This window comes from Bombina bombina, chromosome 3 (genome assembly GCF_027579735.1).
Source record: "Bombina bombina isolate aBomBom1 chromosome 3, aBomBom1.pri, whole genome shotgun sequence".
Taxonomy (NCBI): domain Eukaryota; kingdom Metazoa; phylum Chordata; class Amphibia; order Anura; family Bombinatoridae; genus Bombina; species Bombina bombina.
In genome coordinates, this window is record NC_069501.1 from 751,986,775 (window position 1) to 752,004,285 (window position 17,511).

Here is a 17,511-nt window from a genome sequence, read left to right on the forward strand (position 1 = left end):
CGTTCAAGACCGATATTGGCCTGTATGATGATAGATCTTCCATGTTTTTACCTTTTTTTGGTACTAGCGTAATGTTTGCCGCTGAAAAATAAGCTGATATTGGATTATTATGTATGAAATAACTATTAAAAAGTTTTTCTAGTATCGGACTAACCTCCTCTACCAAGATTTTCAAATATTCTACCGGGAGACAGTCTGGACCTGCCGCTTTATTCAGGTTAGCCTCGTTAATTGCCTTAACTATCTCTTGTATAGTGATAGGTGCATTCAGGGCTGTAAGTTGTTCCTCTGTAATTCGAGGTATTGTGACTTGTGACCAGAAGTTTTCTTGATTAATCTCATCCCCACTGGTATTTGTATATAACTGCTGGTAGTAATTAAAAAATAACTTACTAATATCTCTAGAGTCTGTATACCTCTGGTCGCCATCTTTAATAGCTAATATGACATTTTTCTTCTTTCTATTTTTAATTATGCTGGCTAAGTACTTAGCCGAGCAGCCATGAAATCCTTTAAACTTAGTGCTAATCTTTTGCTCTTCTTCCTGAGATTTTTGTCTTAGCACGATATCCCTTTCCTGTCTTGCCTTATTATAGTTCCCCCAATTTATATCTGATGGGTTATTATAAAACTTTTTATACGCATTTTTGACCTGACTAGATAGCTGTCTTTCCCTGGCTAGTGCTTTCTTTTTCCTACTATTCACATATGACTTAATTTCTCCCCTTAACACCGCTTTAGATGCTTCCCAAAAAATTTGGACTTTATTGAGGTATGTGATGTTATGTGTACAATAGTCTCTCCATTTCTGTTTTAACCAGTAGGCAAACCTAGTATTATTATATAAATATCGTGGAAAGGGGATGCTTTGAGTATCCGATTTAAGCCTAGTCCCTATCTGAAAAGACAATGAAATGATCGCATGGTCGGATACTACGATATCATTTATCTGGGGTTCAATCTTCATTATAGAAAGTGATTCAGATACCAATAGAAAATCAATTCTCGAGAAAGATTTATAGAGAATATAATTTTAAACAATTTTTCAATTTACTTTTATCACCAATTTTGCTTTGTTCTCTTGGTATTCTTAGTTGAAAGCTAAACCTAGGAGGTTCATATGCAAATTTCTAAGCCCTTGAAGGTCGCCTCTTCTAACAGGGCATTTTGAAAGTTTGTCACCACTAGAAGATGTTAGTTCATGTGTTTCATATAGATAACACTGTGCTCACACACATGGAGTTACGGTGAGCCAGCACTGATTGGCTAAACTGGATGTCTGTCAAAAGAACTGAAATAAGGGGGCAGTTTGCAGAGGTTTAGATACAAGGTAATCATAGAGGCAAAAAGTGTATTTATATAACTGTGTTGGTTATGCAAAACTAGGGAATGGGTAATAAAGGGATTATCTATCTTTTTAAACAATAACAATTATAGTGTAGACTGTCCCTTTAATGTTAGAATACACCATTGTTTGTTTTTTCTTAATACATCATGTAGCCTTTTTTTTCCGAAGTCACATCCTTCACTATTCAACAACAAATGCAACATACTGTTTTAAATTGTATAGATTGAAATTGAACATTCCTTAAAATTAATGGATGTCAGAATAATCATTGTTCAACATTTGTTTTGAATTCCACTGACTGTGATTGTTTAAAACAAACGTATAATGTCATAGACTTTCCCTTCAGAAAATCTTGAAAATTGACAATTACCAGTGTCTTTGTCATTTATGCACACAATCAATATACTGCTTATTTTTTGTGGTTAAGATAATGTTTGATATATTATATATTATGTATTGTAACTTCTTAGCAATTATTATGGGTTTCAATTACAAGTGGCACACTAAAGTTTTCAGTGAAGAAAAGAGCGCTAGTATTACAAATTGAAAGTAAACACGATCACGAGAGCACAATTCTGATTATTCTAGCTTTGTGAAGGAATAATCTAGATTTTATTAAAGAGAGAGAGATGAATATTTTACATAAGCCTTTTCCTTTTCTGCTTAACAGCCATTCAAAGTAACAATGAATAATTAAATATTTAACGTAGAAAGGACAGAAATGAATATAGTGACCAATGAAATACAACTCTGGATGGTGTGATCTACAGAAGACCAATCAGAAAAGTTAATTCTATTATAAACTGTCTAAATAGTATCCCAACTGCCTCTTTGAACATTGATGCTTGAGAAGAAGACTTCACATATAAGTCCATAAACTGAAACAAAAAACATAAGTAAAAACCAGAAAAAATATAGAAAAAAATTGAAACATAGTCCATCAGAAAAAAACTTGACAATAAGGATGAAATCCTGTAGAATTTAATGAAAATTCTCCACATGAATCTTGAGTCTAGAGATCATCCTTTGAATTACACAGAAATTCAGAATCCTGAAGGAAAGGGACCTGGAGTTGAAATATATATATATATATATATATATATATATATATATATACACATTGATTGGAGTAGCCGTGTTAGTCCAGATATTTAGATATCAAAATAACAAGAGTATTGCATTGAGCAATGATACTTTTTTATTGGACTAACTATACATTTATAAGTTGACAAGCTTTCGGAAGAGTTCCTTCCTTTATCAAGTCTTTATCAATACATGCTTCATTCATCATCCATTTAATCCATCTACTAATGGAAGTAGAAGAAACAGGAAGATGAGGAGGAGAAAAAGAGATTAAAAGCTGGTTAGAAGAAAAAGAATTTCTAAAAGAAAAAGTAAGTTTTTCGTATTCTTTGAAGCAAAGAACACACAAGGAAGGAAATTCAGAAAAATAAGGGTAAAATATAGAGGAAGACATAGATTTAGTTCTTCTGGAAATATTAAAAATTACACCTTGAGGTGAAAAATTTTTAGAGGAAAAATCTATAGCTTTTACATCGAAAACCCTTCTGCAAGATAATAGACAAAGCAGAGTTGCAAGTTTGCAAGAAAGTAGTTTAAGAGAACGAGATTTGTTATGAGGCCAGCATTTAAAAAAGAGAAAAAAATAAATTTACATCCCAAAAAGAAGAATATTTAGCAGAAGGAGGTCTTTTAAGTTTAATGGATTTCATATTTCTAGAAATTGAGATATGCTGTCCTATAGGAGAGTTATTGATCAATTGTGCCCGGCCGATATAGCCAATCTATAAACATTAATAGATCTATAGGCTAAACCTGCATCAAATAAAGAAGTTACAAAATTTGAAATTTCATTTAGAAGTGCTGAAAGGGAATCCAAATTTCTTTGACGGTACAAGCTAGGCCATTTGGACCAGGAGGATATGTAAAATATTTTGGTTCCTGGAGCCCAAGCGTCTTGTAATAATGATTCAGCTGATGAAGAAAGACCTTCGGAAGCCCAGGATCCATTGAAATTGTCAATGCAATAAGTTGGAGAGAACCTTGAAGTACTACATCATGAAAATATCTGTTTGGATCTAACAGGAGGTAAGGAACAAGAGGTAAAAGAACTGGGAACTGAATTGACATTTCCAATAGTGATGGGTACCAGGACTGGGTCGGCCAAAATGGTGATATCAGAACGAGCAAAATTTTGTTCCTCCTGACGACATTCAAAACTCGAGGAATCATTGAGAAAGGTGGAAAAGCATATGCTCCCTGAAGCGGCCAGGTCTGAAGAAATGCATTGACTGCTAAGGCTTTTGGATCTGGACGCCAGCTGTAAAAGGGAAGAATCTGATAATTCAGACTAGATGCAAATAAATCTATTGAGAAAGACCTCTGATAAATTGTAAATTTTAAAAATATATCTGGATGTAATCTCCAATCGCTTGAGTCTGATAGATACCGGAACCCCAATCTGCTGCCATATTGGAGAGACCCGCAATATATTCTGCTCGAATAGATATGTTGTTCTGAAGACATTGATGGATAAAAATCTTCGTTATATCGGATAATTGTTTGGAGTGAGTTCCACCCAAACGATTCAGATATCGAACTGCTGAGATATTGTCCATCCTTAATAGAATAGATATGGGAGAATTCTGTTTGATAAAGCTCTTTATCACAAAAAGAACCTGCAATCAATTCCAGGCAATTTATATGCAATTGACCATTTGCCCCCAGTTATTTGAGAACCACATCTGGCACCCCAGCCTCAATTGCTTGCATCCGATTCTATTATGACATCCGGGGCTTTTCCGAATATAGCTTTGCATTTCATGCTTCTATATTGGAAAGGCACCAAATCAATTTGATTCTGGCTTCTTCTGACAAAGAAATCCTGTGATAATAAGAGAAACCTTTCCTTAAAGGGACACTCAATCAAAATTAAACTTTCATTATTCAGATAGAGCATGCCATTTTAAACAACTTTCCAATTTACTTCCATTAACTAAAAGTACACAGTCTTTATATATTTAAACTTTTTGAGTCACCAGCTCCTACTGAGCATGTGCAAGAATAAGTGCGTATTCATTTGTGAATGGCTGATGACTGTCACATTGTACGTGTATGCATTTGTGATTGGCTGATGGCTGTCACATGGTACAGGGGGAGTAGAAAAGACATAAAATCTACTACTCATTTGAAGTTCAGACTAAGTGCTATTGCATTGTCTTGTTATCCTGCATTTGTTGATTATGCAAATCTACTGTGTTGACTGGTCCTTTAAATAAAAGATTTTTAATCTCTGCAAAGCTCTGTAATGTAATAGGGCTGGAAAAATTGCTTGAATTGAGTAAGAAAGAAGTCCCACAATTCTCGCAAGTGTCCTGATTGGAAAATATTTTTTCTTTAAAAGATGAGAAATTTCTAACTTTATTTTCTTTACTTTCTCCAAGGGAAGACTCAAGGTAGAAAGAGAGCTATCTATTAGAACACCTAGAAAAGTTAGTTTCTGGGAAGGTAAAATAACTGATTTATTATAATTGATAAGAAAACCTAGGTTGTTCAAAATATTCATAGTCATTTTTAACTGTGATAAAAGAAGAAAAGGATCTTGAAAAATAAGAAGTATATCGTCCAAATAAATTATTAGACGAATACCCCTTAGTCTCAACCAAGCTACAACGGGCTTTAACATTTTTGTGAAAACCCAAGGGGCTTATGACAGACCAAAAGGAAGACAAGTAAACTGCCAAATTTGATTTCTCCAAATAAAACAGAGAAAATTGCAATGAGAAGGATGAATAGGAACAGTTAAATAAGCGTCTGTTAAATCTAGTCTTACCAACCAGTAAGAAAGGAAGGCATACAGATTCCTCAGATTTATAATTGGACGGAGAGATCCTTCTTTCTTTCTCATGAAAAACATGTTGCTGAGAAAATATTTTTTGTTGTTTGGTGCTGGTTCTGTAGCCTGTTTTAGGTGAAGATTCATTATTTCTTGATTTAAAAGATTTATGTCTGTTTTTGGAGGATGATTTTGAAATGGAGGAGATACAAAATCTAGGAGAAGACCTGAAACAGTCTGAATAACCCAAGCATCTGATGTTACTAAGGTCCAATTTTTTATAAAAAGGGACAATCTTTCTCCAACTTTGTGTGGAAAAAAATTGGTGTTGTGTAAAGAAAAGAGACTTGCTTGAGAAAGGTCTAGGACGGGATCTTGATCTGGAAAATCTTGGATTCCATGGACGGGTTCTTGAGGGAGAGAAGTTTGTGAGGGAAGGATTTGGTGGGGGAAAGATTGAAACTGAGGCCTATTAGAGAAGAATGGTCAACCGGGAACTCGGCCTCTCCCGGCCCAGTCAGAAACACGGTTAGGTGGGGTATAAAAAATCTTTTTAGAAGTGGTTTTAACTTTATTTAATGAATTAAACTTGTTTACGTATGAGTTTAATTCTTTTAAACCTAAGTCACCAAATAGTAAACCCTCAGCTTGAGGTCCCATTTCTGTAGGGACAAAGTCTAATATTTTTGGGTCAATTTTGCTTAATATAATTCTTGTACACTGAGTAGATAATGCTGTATTAGCATCTCCCATCAAATAAATAGACTGTTGAATCCATTGTCTCATTATATAAGGATCCAACATAGATGTATTAACTATAGCCTCTTCTGTCAATTCAAACATATTGGTATGTGATCCTAAAGCATCTAGGAATTTATCCTGGCATGCTTTTAAAAATGTGTCAGGCCCATTTTTAATGTTAAAGTTTTTTGTACCTACAAACTCTACTATATTTTCATCCACTTCTGGCGTAACAGAAGATTTATGAGGCAAATCTGGCCTAGGGCATTCTGCTCTGAGAGTCGACCTGGCTTTCACTGAAAGAGATTTCCTCATACAATGGTCCAGAAATTTAGTAACCCTCTTAGAAGGTCTCCAATTAGAGGAGCAAGGGTGCTGTAAATCTTCTGGATCCAAATATGCCTGTCCTTCATTATCAATTAATCTCTTTATAGATTTCTTAATGGACTTTTTGCATTTTTTCTTTTTAGGAGAATAATTATATGAAGAGCTGTCTGAAAACTCTTAAGTATATACAGATTGCCAAGAATAATCATCAGTGTTCATACTGGAGTTCGAAAACTCAGATGTAGAGACTAAGTCTACTTTCCTCTTGTCTGCTTTTTTTAATAGGATTTGCGTCATCAGAATCTGATTCTGATGAAACAATTTTATTCTTTGAAAAACGAGAATGAACTCTTTCGTCTGGTTTTCCCAGCCTAGAAGCTCCTTCATTATTTATTTTTTAGGAGAATTAGCATTCTCATTGACAGATTCAATAGCTGTCTTAAACTTACTTCTGAAGTCTTTAATAGAATTGTCTATCCTGTCTGGAATAGACTCCACAGAAAAAGAGTTAGACTCATCTGCAGACATTTTTGTGTAAAATATAATGGATATAACTTAATAATAATAATCTAATAAGAATATAATAAATATAAGTTAAAATACAATTTATCTGTTAAATTAAATAAACTTCACAAGAAAAACTGTAATAAACTAATATGAATATAAACTATCAGAAACTAAAATAGTCAGGGCAAAACGACTATGGATTGAAACAAAGTCTGAGTCTGAGTCTGGAAAGAAACAAATTGCAGTGATCGTAACAATTTATGAGGTGAGGGCGGACCGTCTGAAGAGAGAGGAGGGCAGGAAAAACAACAACATCAGACCAGTAAGAGAAAATGGACGCGTCACCACCAGGGGCATGGCTTAAGCACAACACACAAAGAAGATGGATACCGGCATATCGCACAGCAGCGGAGCTATGCTGACAAAGTACAATATCGATGAAAACAAATAAAAGCTCCAAAAGCAACCGAGGTAAGGAGAAAAAGAGAGAGAAAATTAAAACCCAAATACCCAAAGAAGAAAAATATAAAGTAATACCAAAATTTGTCAAAAAACAATGACAGAGTAAAAAGAAACCCAAAGAATGAGCCCAAAATGGGCCAGAAAATAAAATAGCACAATAAAACCAAATAATAGAACCAAAAAAAGTACAGAGAAAGAAATGAATACAAATTAAATAGAAATAGGAATTATAACAATTATAGAAAATAAAAAAACTGATTTAAAACAAATACATTAACATCAATTAAAACTCAGACAATATAAACCTTTATTCATCAATATAGAATTAATTGCTATAATATTTATCTTTGAGAGCAGCAAAGTGAAAAGAGGCATTTGGGATACTATTTGGACAGTTTATAACAGAATTAACTTTTCTGATTGGTCTCAGGAAAGTGATTTTAGCTGGAGCTCACCTAAATAGCTAGACAGATTAGCATTTAGGTTAAACAGGAACTAATTTTATTGTAAAACATACACTCCTTTTTATACACACAGCTCATCTTGATAACACAAAGGACAATCCCACAATTTTCCCGCCATTCCCGTCCCTCCAGACTGACCAGCACCTCCATAGGAGCCACAGTCCCTCATAATCTCAATACCTATGGGTGGTGGTTTCGGGGTGATCCCAGTGGAGCAGTGTCATTTTAAAGCTCTCGGTCCCCAGATTTCACAGTCCAAAAATCAGCATGATTCGTAACTGGGGACCGGAGTTACAGTCAGTTGAAATTATGGGGTTAGGGGTGTCCAAAACCCCCGGTTCCCAAAGGAGCTCCCCTCCGGCAATTCCCCCACCCCTTGTACTCCCCATGGGCTACTAATCCCCAAAAGAGCGGAGCTCTGGGGCACATGGTTGCTGAAGCGACCTGGGTTAAATTTAGCGGGTGTTCTGCTCTCCTGTTGCCAACCGGGAGTTCCAGGAGCCTGGCCAGCCTGAGAGGGGTTAGGCGGGTGTCCGTTGTGAGACGTCCGACCGGGAGTTCCAGGAGCCCGTCCAGCCTAGGAGGGTTTTCCTGGTCATAAACCAACTCTTATCTGAACACAAAAACAAGCCAAAACAAGCAAACAAACAGCTTCCAGAGATTGTGGTTGCTCTGAGGAGCCCAAAACCACTGAGAAACAACAGGGGTGAGGTTGTAGGGGGGTGGGGGATAGCCTTAGCTGTCTGGTATCCGTGACAATATACATAAATATATTTGAGGAGAAGAGTCATTTATGGATATATATATATATATATATATATGTATTTATGTGTGTACATATATATATATATATATATATATATATATATATATATATATATTTTACTATACATACTTAACATTTCGAAATGTTTTACTTACAGGAATATACCTATATAACCATTCCTATAGATATATAGGTATAAATATATGCTTTACAATACCATTATCAGATACTATATATATATATATATATATATATATATATATATATAAATTTATTTAATAATAAAAATAAAATTCTATGTGAAGTACAAAGGAATGTAAAATATGCGTAACACTCTTCAGGTTTTGTGCTTTAGGTCTAATGTGGTGTCGGGTTAGCGCACATGAAGAGTAAGGTATTTTAAGGTGCAGTATTGAAAATATAAAATATTAAAAAATATTAATAATTATTTAAAATTATTATAGCTACTGTAAAATATTCTTAATAATACATAGAATATATATATATACATACATATATATATATATATATATATATATATAGTATCTATATCATTTTTTAATAATTATTAATATTTTTTAAATATTTAATATTTTAATAACGTGCCTTTAGATACCTAATTCTTCATGTTCGCTTACCTGACACCGCATTAGACATAAAGCACGAAAACCAGACGTGTCACGCATATTTTACATTCCTATGTTCTTCACATAGAAAAAAAATATTTTTTATTATTAAATATACATTTCTATATGTATCCAATAGCGTTAATATAAAATTGATATCTACCACTATAAAGGAATAGATATATAGGTATAGGTATTTGTATGTATATATATATATATATATATATATATATATATATAGAAATATACATTTGCAATAAACATAAAACATTTCTGTATGTGAAGTACATTAAAACATGAAATATTAATAACTCCTGTCGGGTTAGAGTGCAAGCAATAAGTGTTAGTTTTTCCTTCTTCTGCACTCTCCATTGAAGTCTATGGGGAGAAAAAGTTAACGAGGTTGTGATATTCAAAGTCCTTTGTTTAGCGCGCATTGGGTTTCACTTGCACGCAAACTTCTTCCTTCAATTTGTAATACGTGTGCCACCAGACTTCTAGTGAAGCTTAAGCTTCAGCTGGAGTACTAAATACCACTCCAGTTGTAATCTAGCCCTATGTGTGATAAATGTGATAAAATTAGTTTTAATAGTGTAGATTTAATGGCTTAATTTTTCAGTTACAATAATTAAATCCAACACTTTTGTTTGGTCTTTGGATATATCTAAATGTATTGACTAGAGCATGAACCCCCTTTTTATACCTTACTCAGTACCTGGTTTTAGCTAAAAATATGATAATTGCCATATGTATTTTATTAATTATTAATTTGTGCAAATTTTTTTAGAACTTTATGATGGAATTAACATCTCATCAGGGAAATGTTGGTAATGTTTTGCAAGCTGGAAGTCGATTGTTGAATTCTGGGAAGCTTTCAGATGATGAAGAAAATGAAATTCAAGAACAGTTGAATCTTCTTAATTCCAGATGGGAAAGTCTACGATTGGCAAGCATGGATAGACAAAGCAAGTAAGTATTGGTTTAATAGTCATAAATAACATCAAACAGTATACACAAATATTCATATAATTGTATGTAATATACACTACTATAAAGAAGACTATGCAGAGAAACTGATATAAAAATCCAGTATAAAACTGTTTAAACACTTCCTTAGACACTCCCAGTTTAGAACTACGCTCCCAGTTTAGAACTATTGATGAGTTTAGGCTGGGACACCCAGTAAAAAGGGCTGGGGAATAAGGAACAGGCAGACCCTCCCCCTTACCGTGCATATGAAAAGACCCATTATACAACCCGGAGTCCATATAAATCACTATACATCTAAACTTTGGGGCTTGGTTATTAGTCTGAAAATCAGTACAATGTTATTTAAAAAAAAGCAAAGCTATACATTTTCTCAAAAACACTCCCAGATGGGCTATATAAATAGATCATCTACAAAACATGTATGCAAAGAATAATCTAGTGTACATTAGAAACATTAGAATGGGTTAAATTCTACTAGAGCCAAGAAGGTTATCGTAGAAAAAAATCTATAAAAATACTGAGTGTTATTAATGAAGAATTTGGTAAAGAAATTGTGGTTTTTGGTATTTTAACTGGATTATAAATGGTATTTCTAATCCCATATTTCCCTCACCACTTATTTGGAGGAATCAATCTGGGGTCATTGCTGCAGCAGTCAAGGATAGTCACTGTCATTTTGTTACCAAATTTACTTTTTCTTTCATACAGATGGTGAGAGTGCATGATTCATTACTCCTGAGGGTTACACTTCCTGACCTCTGGTAGAGACTTTGACTCAGGCTTGTAAACCTGTGACTAGAAAAATCTACCATAAGATTTGGAAGGCCTACATTTTGTGGTTGTTGGATCATGGTTTTTCTTGGCATTCTTTTAGAATTCCAAGGATTTCGTAATTTCTTGATCATTGTCTTGATAAGGGTGCATTCGATAGTTCTCTCAGAGGTCAGATTTCTGCTTTTTCAGTTTAATATCATTGGAAGATTGCTAATCTTCCTGATATTCACAGTTGTGTTCAGGCTTTAGTCAGGATTAAACCTGTTATAAAACTAATTTCTCCTTCTTGGAGTCTTAAAGGGATATGAAACCCAATTGTCTTCTTTCATAATTCAGATAGAGCATGCAATTTCAAGCAACTTTCTTATTTACTACTTTTATAAAAAAAAAATAATTCTCTTAGAATCTTTACTTGTAAAGCAGCAATGTAAGCTTAGGAGCTGGCCAACGTTTGGTTCAGCGCCTGGTAGCTAATTGTAGCCACCAATCAACAAGTGCTACACAGGGGGCTGAACCACTTCTGTGGAGTCAGCACTGATTGGCTAAAATGCAAGTCTGATAAAAAGAACTGAGATAAGGGGGCAGTCTGCAGAGGCTTGGATAAAAGGTAATCGCAGAGGTAAAAAGTGTAGTAATATAACAGTGTTGGTTATGCAAAACTGGGTAATGGGTAATAAAGGTATTATCAATCTTTTTAAACAATAAATATTTTCAAGTAGACTGTCCCTTTAAAGGACCAGTTAGTAGTGTATCCACTGTATTGATAGGACTAGCAACACATAACCGACAGTGAACCCCTTTACACTGGTGGGTAACTTTCACATGGGTTTCAAATGAGATCTATGGTATCAATTAAAACAGCATCAACATCAGCCAAGCAACAGTGGGAAATTGCAGTAAATATAGTACATGATCATCAAGAACCATGACATTTCTGCAATTTGTTAGTAGGTTAGATATATTGTCAACAGTTCACTTGTGCACTTGATTTATCCTTGCAATAGTTTTTAGCTGAAGCTGTTAGTAGATAAGGATGGTTATGGACCAGTTTAGCCACAGTTCACTAGTAGAAAAAATTAATCTTTGTAGCTGGTAAGGCATAAACAAATTAGCAAGATGCAAAAATTAGTACTTTCTACATTCATTGTATATTCCCATGGCTAGCCAAACACTATTTGATAAAGTGTGGCTAATTACGTCACTCAGTCCTCAGACACATTATGATTTTTACCTTTCCGCAGCATTTAAAATCCAAGCTGCTCCCCGGCATATAACGGAGGATTTCTCACCATCGTATTGTAGCATAATGTGTAGGTGACAACTTCCACCTTGGCATTATTTGTCCTTTGTATCCAGATTTCAAAATACTGTACAAAGTCTGACACCCAGTTAGGCATCAATTTCTGCTGGACTCCACTTAGCAGCAGGCTTTGCCCTGCTGACACGCGTTTCACCCTCCCATCAGCATTTATGGGGCTTCTTCTGGGCTGCCAATCTCAAGTCTCTTGTGCTATTTAAAGATTAGAATGGTCACACCCTCAGATTGTTAGCAGTTGTAATAGTAAGCATGCATCTAAGCACAGTATCACTATAAAATTATTATTAACATTGTATTTGAGATCTTAGAGATTTCTTGAAATATATTAACATATAGAAAAACATGCAAGGTATAGATTTTTTTTAATTAGTTGCTTTTATAACTTACTTTATAGCTAAGCATAGCCGCATAGATTAAATTGGGATAACTATGCTTTTTAAAACCACATTTACTTTATAATTATAATAGTTAATAACATGTTTATTAAGTATGAGGATTAAAAAGAAAAAAAGAAAAAGTCAGATCTATGCATCACCAGAATTTTCTTATCTAGCCGGACACCTAGATATTCTAATATAATCTAGCAAATCCTTAACTCTGCTCTTCCGGGACTAGTACAATTTTTAAGACCTGTATGTGTGTATATGTGTATAGATAGATAGATAGATAGATAGATAGATAGATAGATAGATAGAAGTATGACACCCACTTTCACATGAGTAAACTTCCTAGAGTTATATAGAAAAGAGGCTGAACCTGGAATTCTCTTCAAGTTGTGAGCTTACATTCATAAAAAGTAAAACAGCTCACTAGAATGATTTTGAAACATCCCTTATCAAGATACACAGCTAGCAGTGTAAAACGTGCCTTTAAATCATACCGTTATGGACTTCATAGTTCTAACTGATCATTTTAAATTCCCTTCAAGATGCTACCTTTATAGAAAGTAATAAAGCTCACTAGAATGTAGATTCTTGCAGGGGATAACAAATGGGAAAAAGTGCATCTGGCAATGATAGCGACAATTTTTGTGAAGCACAAACAAATCAAATTATTATTAATTTTTACCGTATTTTCCTTTGTATTCTTTCCTAGTTTCACATTCATATATTTTTTATCTTTACTTTAATAAGCACAATTCCTATTTTGACTCAAACTCAAAGGGTACAATTTGCTCTCACTGTTTATATAGAGATAAGTTAATGAGGATTTTGAATAAATATGGAGAGATAGGCAAATGGGGTATTTTGTCCTTGGAAGCTCAGCCCATTTCATTGGTTTGTGAAACAGCTATTTCATATAAAAGATAAAGCTAAAAGAGAAAATTCTCATACATTTATACATCTGTATGAGAATTATAAACATAATTTTATAGTACACTGTCCCTTTAAGTACATTTAACCGTCTTAATTGAATACTTTTTCTTAAACATAATTTAAGGACAATTTGTATGGAATAATGTAAATATTCACCTATTTAGATGTGTACTACGGTATTTATACAATTTCTTATGCATAATATGAATCAGGTTTTTACGTTAAATATGCTTTTTAAATGCTTAAATCATTGATCACTTTTCTTTATGTACGTATGTTGCAATCACATACAGAAATATAGGTTATATCACTTATCAAGATACACAATTAAAAGTGTAAAATGTTTAAATCATCCTTTTATGGACTTCATAGTTCTACTGGATCCTTTTAGATGATGAGCGGAAAGCTTTAGATCATCAGGGTGAGTACAATACATCTAAGATGGACAATGGTCTAATTTAGTTTTTGATGTTTTATGAAGTTAAATCATCCTGGCTCATAAACCAAAATAGCTTAGGACACAAATTTACCAATTTATCATTCTTTTTACTGCAAAGCTCTAAACTTAGAACATTTTCACAGCACATGTAGCTTAAATGTTTATGTACATGGCTCTTATACTACAAGCTCTTGGTTTGAGTACACTTCATTTCTTGAATTGTATTCAAGGATTTGGAAAAAAAAGAAGCTATTTTTTTAGATATGAATAGTGTATATCTGCAATTAAGTTCTGCATTGCAAGAGATCTGCACACAAAATAAGGGCCAACAAGTGGTGTACTATTTTTTTTTGTTTTTGCATGTGCACTACCTTCACTCAAGTTAAATTTTTTGTGGCTAGATTAGCATGCATATTAGAAGTTGAAAGTAAAATTTAGCGCAAGAGAAAAAGACTTAGGCACACTAAACTCAGGACTTCAGATATCACAACCACGCAAACCTTTTTCCATATGGGGCGCACGGAAAAACCCACAATTAGTTATATCTCACACGCTAACCTGACACTGTACTGGATCAACTGCGCTAAACCCAGTGGTGTGTAAGCTATACTTCACATTCCTATGTTCTTCACATAGAAGAAAATGCTCTATATATACTGTATATATATATATATATATATATATATATATATACTGTATATATACTGTATATATATATATATATATATATATATATATATATAAGAACAAAAGGAAAGCAGGTTTGGAACTAAATGAAGACACATAAAAGAAAGACCATGCCGCACTGGGTTAGTATAGACTTGGGATTTATTGTAATGTTCCTTCACCTACAAAAACCCTTGATGGTAATATAGACATGTGTGTACAAGAATAAAAAGCATACATGTTCATATATACCAAACGTATCCTATCTGCAGACAACAGAAATGTCCATCCACCGGTGCATAACAAAAACTATTATGTTTGCAATTATCCAGAGAGACAGTTCTAATGGCTGGGAGAGAATCCAGGTGCATCCCAAATAATCTATATGATGGAGAAACAAGTCCAGTACGGACTGTCAAGTGATGTAATCTTAAGTGATGTAATCTTAGCAAGTAAATGCCACAGGCCATAATTAATGCAGCACTATTAATTCAGGACATCACAGGGGATGCTTATAACATTATAATTGTGGATAGCCTGAGAGTTTTTGTTATGCACCGGTGCATGGACATTTCTGTTGACTGCAGATAGGTTATTTTTTGTATATATATGAATGTATATGCTTTTTATTCTTGTACACATGTTTATATTACCCTCAAAGGTTTTTTGAGGTGCAGGAATGTTGCAATAAATCCCATCTCTAAACTAACTGAGAGAGGCACGGTCTGTCTTTTGCATGTGTTCATTTAGTTCCATACCTGCTTTCTTTTTGCTCTTTTATTTAGATGTGCTTGATGACCGCCAGTCATCAAGCACAACTAAATGTAATAATAATAATATAATAATTTAATTACAGGAGGGTTATATATAAGCACCATCAATCCATATATTTAAATATATATATTTTTTTATTTTTTTATATATATTTTTATATATATTTTTATATATATTTTTAAATATATATCTACATATATATATATATATATATATATATTGTACATACAGTTTATATATATATATATATATATATATATATATATAAATATTTAAAAAATAAAATAACATTTTTTTCTACGTGAAGAACATGAATTTCAAGTATTTCTGTTCAAAACACATTAAAACACATTTAAACATAATAAACATTATTTTGCATATTTTGTTTATTTGACTGTGAAGGGCTCAAAAGTTTATATATACTGTATGTCTATATATGTGTTAATATAATAATAATAATAACTAGTATTTATATATCACCTTTCTCCCAGTGGGACTCAAAGTGCTTTTTCAGCGCTCGCTCTCGGAATTCACCAAATCGGCAGCTGAATAGTAATAGTTGTTATTATTACCCAATTTAAAGGTACTCATTTTATCGACCTCGGAATGATGAAAGGCTGAGTTGGCCCTGCCGGGATTTGACCCTGTGACCTTGGATCTTTTAAACAGGCTTTTTTTTTGTAGTCAGGGCATTTACCATACATATATACACCTATTCACACATAAATATACATGTATATGCATATATAGACAGGTATACATACACACATACACAAATTTAGACATATATACAGTCAAAAGTCAAAACACCTTACCATACTATATCCTTTGTAACATTTAAAAAAATTTTTTTATTGATATTAAAATGATTGTTTTTAATAAAAAGTGTATATATGAGTGTAATATATTTTTTATATGTTTTTGATATGTTTTGTTTTAACCCTTACACTTTACTTCTGGTCTCAAGCCACACTAAATATTCTAGTGCAGTTTTGGCTTTCGCTTTTGCACTATAGCAAGGTTGCAATAACCATTTAAAGCATAGGTTGTGCTAGAGCGATGTCAGCTGAACTAAACCATCTCTGGGATATGAGATTAACCATGGAATTGTAATATCAAATAGCACGCTAATGTTAGCGCAACTTAGCGTTACTCCCACACTATCATTAGCACACCAATTGCAATCTGCGGCTAAATGTTTTAAAATAATTATAACATAATTTGGATAGAAAAACATGCATTGTTTTGCATACCACGCTTGTGCTAAAATATTATTCTTAGATTTAAGAAGTACATTTTTTTTATCCAGGTTAGTGCTGTAGATACTGAATTTCAATTCATTTAATAACCCTGTTTACAGGTTCACTAATTATTACATTGGGAATTGTATATGTGATATTTATTAACCTTGTTGGCACCACTATTCAAAGCTCTTTACGGTGATGTCTTTAGCTTTTATTAGAAATTAGCTAATGAGCCTGCTTATGTTTTTCACATTGTTGGTTCTCAGCTACTGTGACAAAATAGCATAATTAACTCTAATTGGGACCCTGTTATGAAAATAACGTTTTTGTAAAAGGCTTGTGATAAGGACTGTAGTATGGTTATACTTGATTTGTTTATGTATTTAGGACTAGATTACAGTTGGAGTGAAACACTCCTGTGCATTCACGTTGGGTCAAAAATGCACATTTTCCTGTGCACCTAAAAACTACTCATATTACAAGTGGGTAGTAAATGCAGCTGCGAGGTTGCAAAATGCTTTTTGCGCATTGGTAAACACCACAATCTCAGAGAAAAAGTTGCACAAAACACCTTAAATATTCATTATAATGTACAGTACCACTCATAATAACACTGTCTGATAAAAATTGCTTCATAAAAATATTGCGCAGGTAAGTTATAAGTGCTCAAAATGAGGAGAGGTGAGGTGTTAGAAAAAAAAAAATGACCTGAAAGTGCTTTTACATAGGGATCCTATGTGACACATTTATAAACATAGAAATCTCTTTAAATATATATATATTTATATATATATATATATTTATTTATCAATATATACATACATATTTATGTATTTATATTTGTATATTCATACATAAATACACATATAAATATATGTGTATACATTCATGAA

At 33.3% G+C, this 17,511-nt stretch overlaps 1 protein-coding gene across 1 annotated transcript in view; it reads left to right on the plus strand.

Moving 5' to 3' along the window:
- DMD (dystrophin) overlaps positions 1–17,511 on the plus strand; it is a 4,487,195-nt gene that overhangs the window by 1,405,878 nt on the left and 3,063,806 nt on the right. Inside the window, exon 11 of the mRNA XM_053707599.1 lies at positions 9,885–10,066. Within this exon, the coding sequence (XP_053563574.1) occupies positions 9,885–10,066 (182 nt within the window). The remainder of the gene's footprint in view (positions 1–9,884; positions 10,067–17,511) is intronic.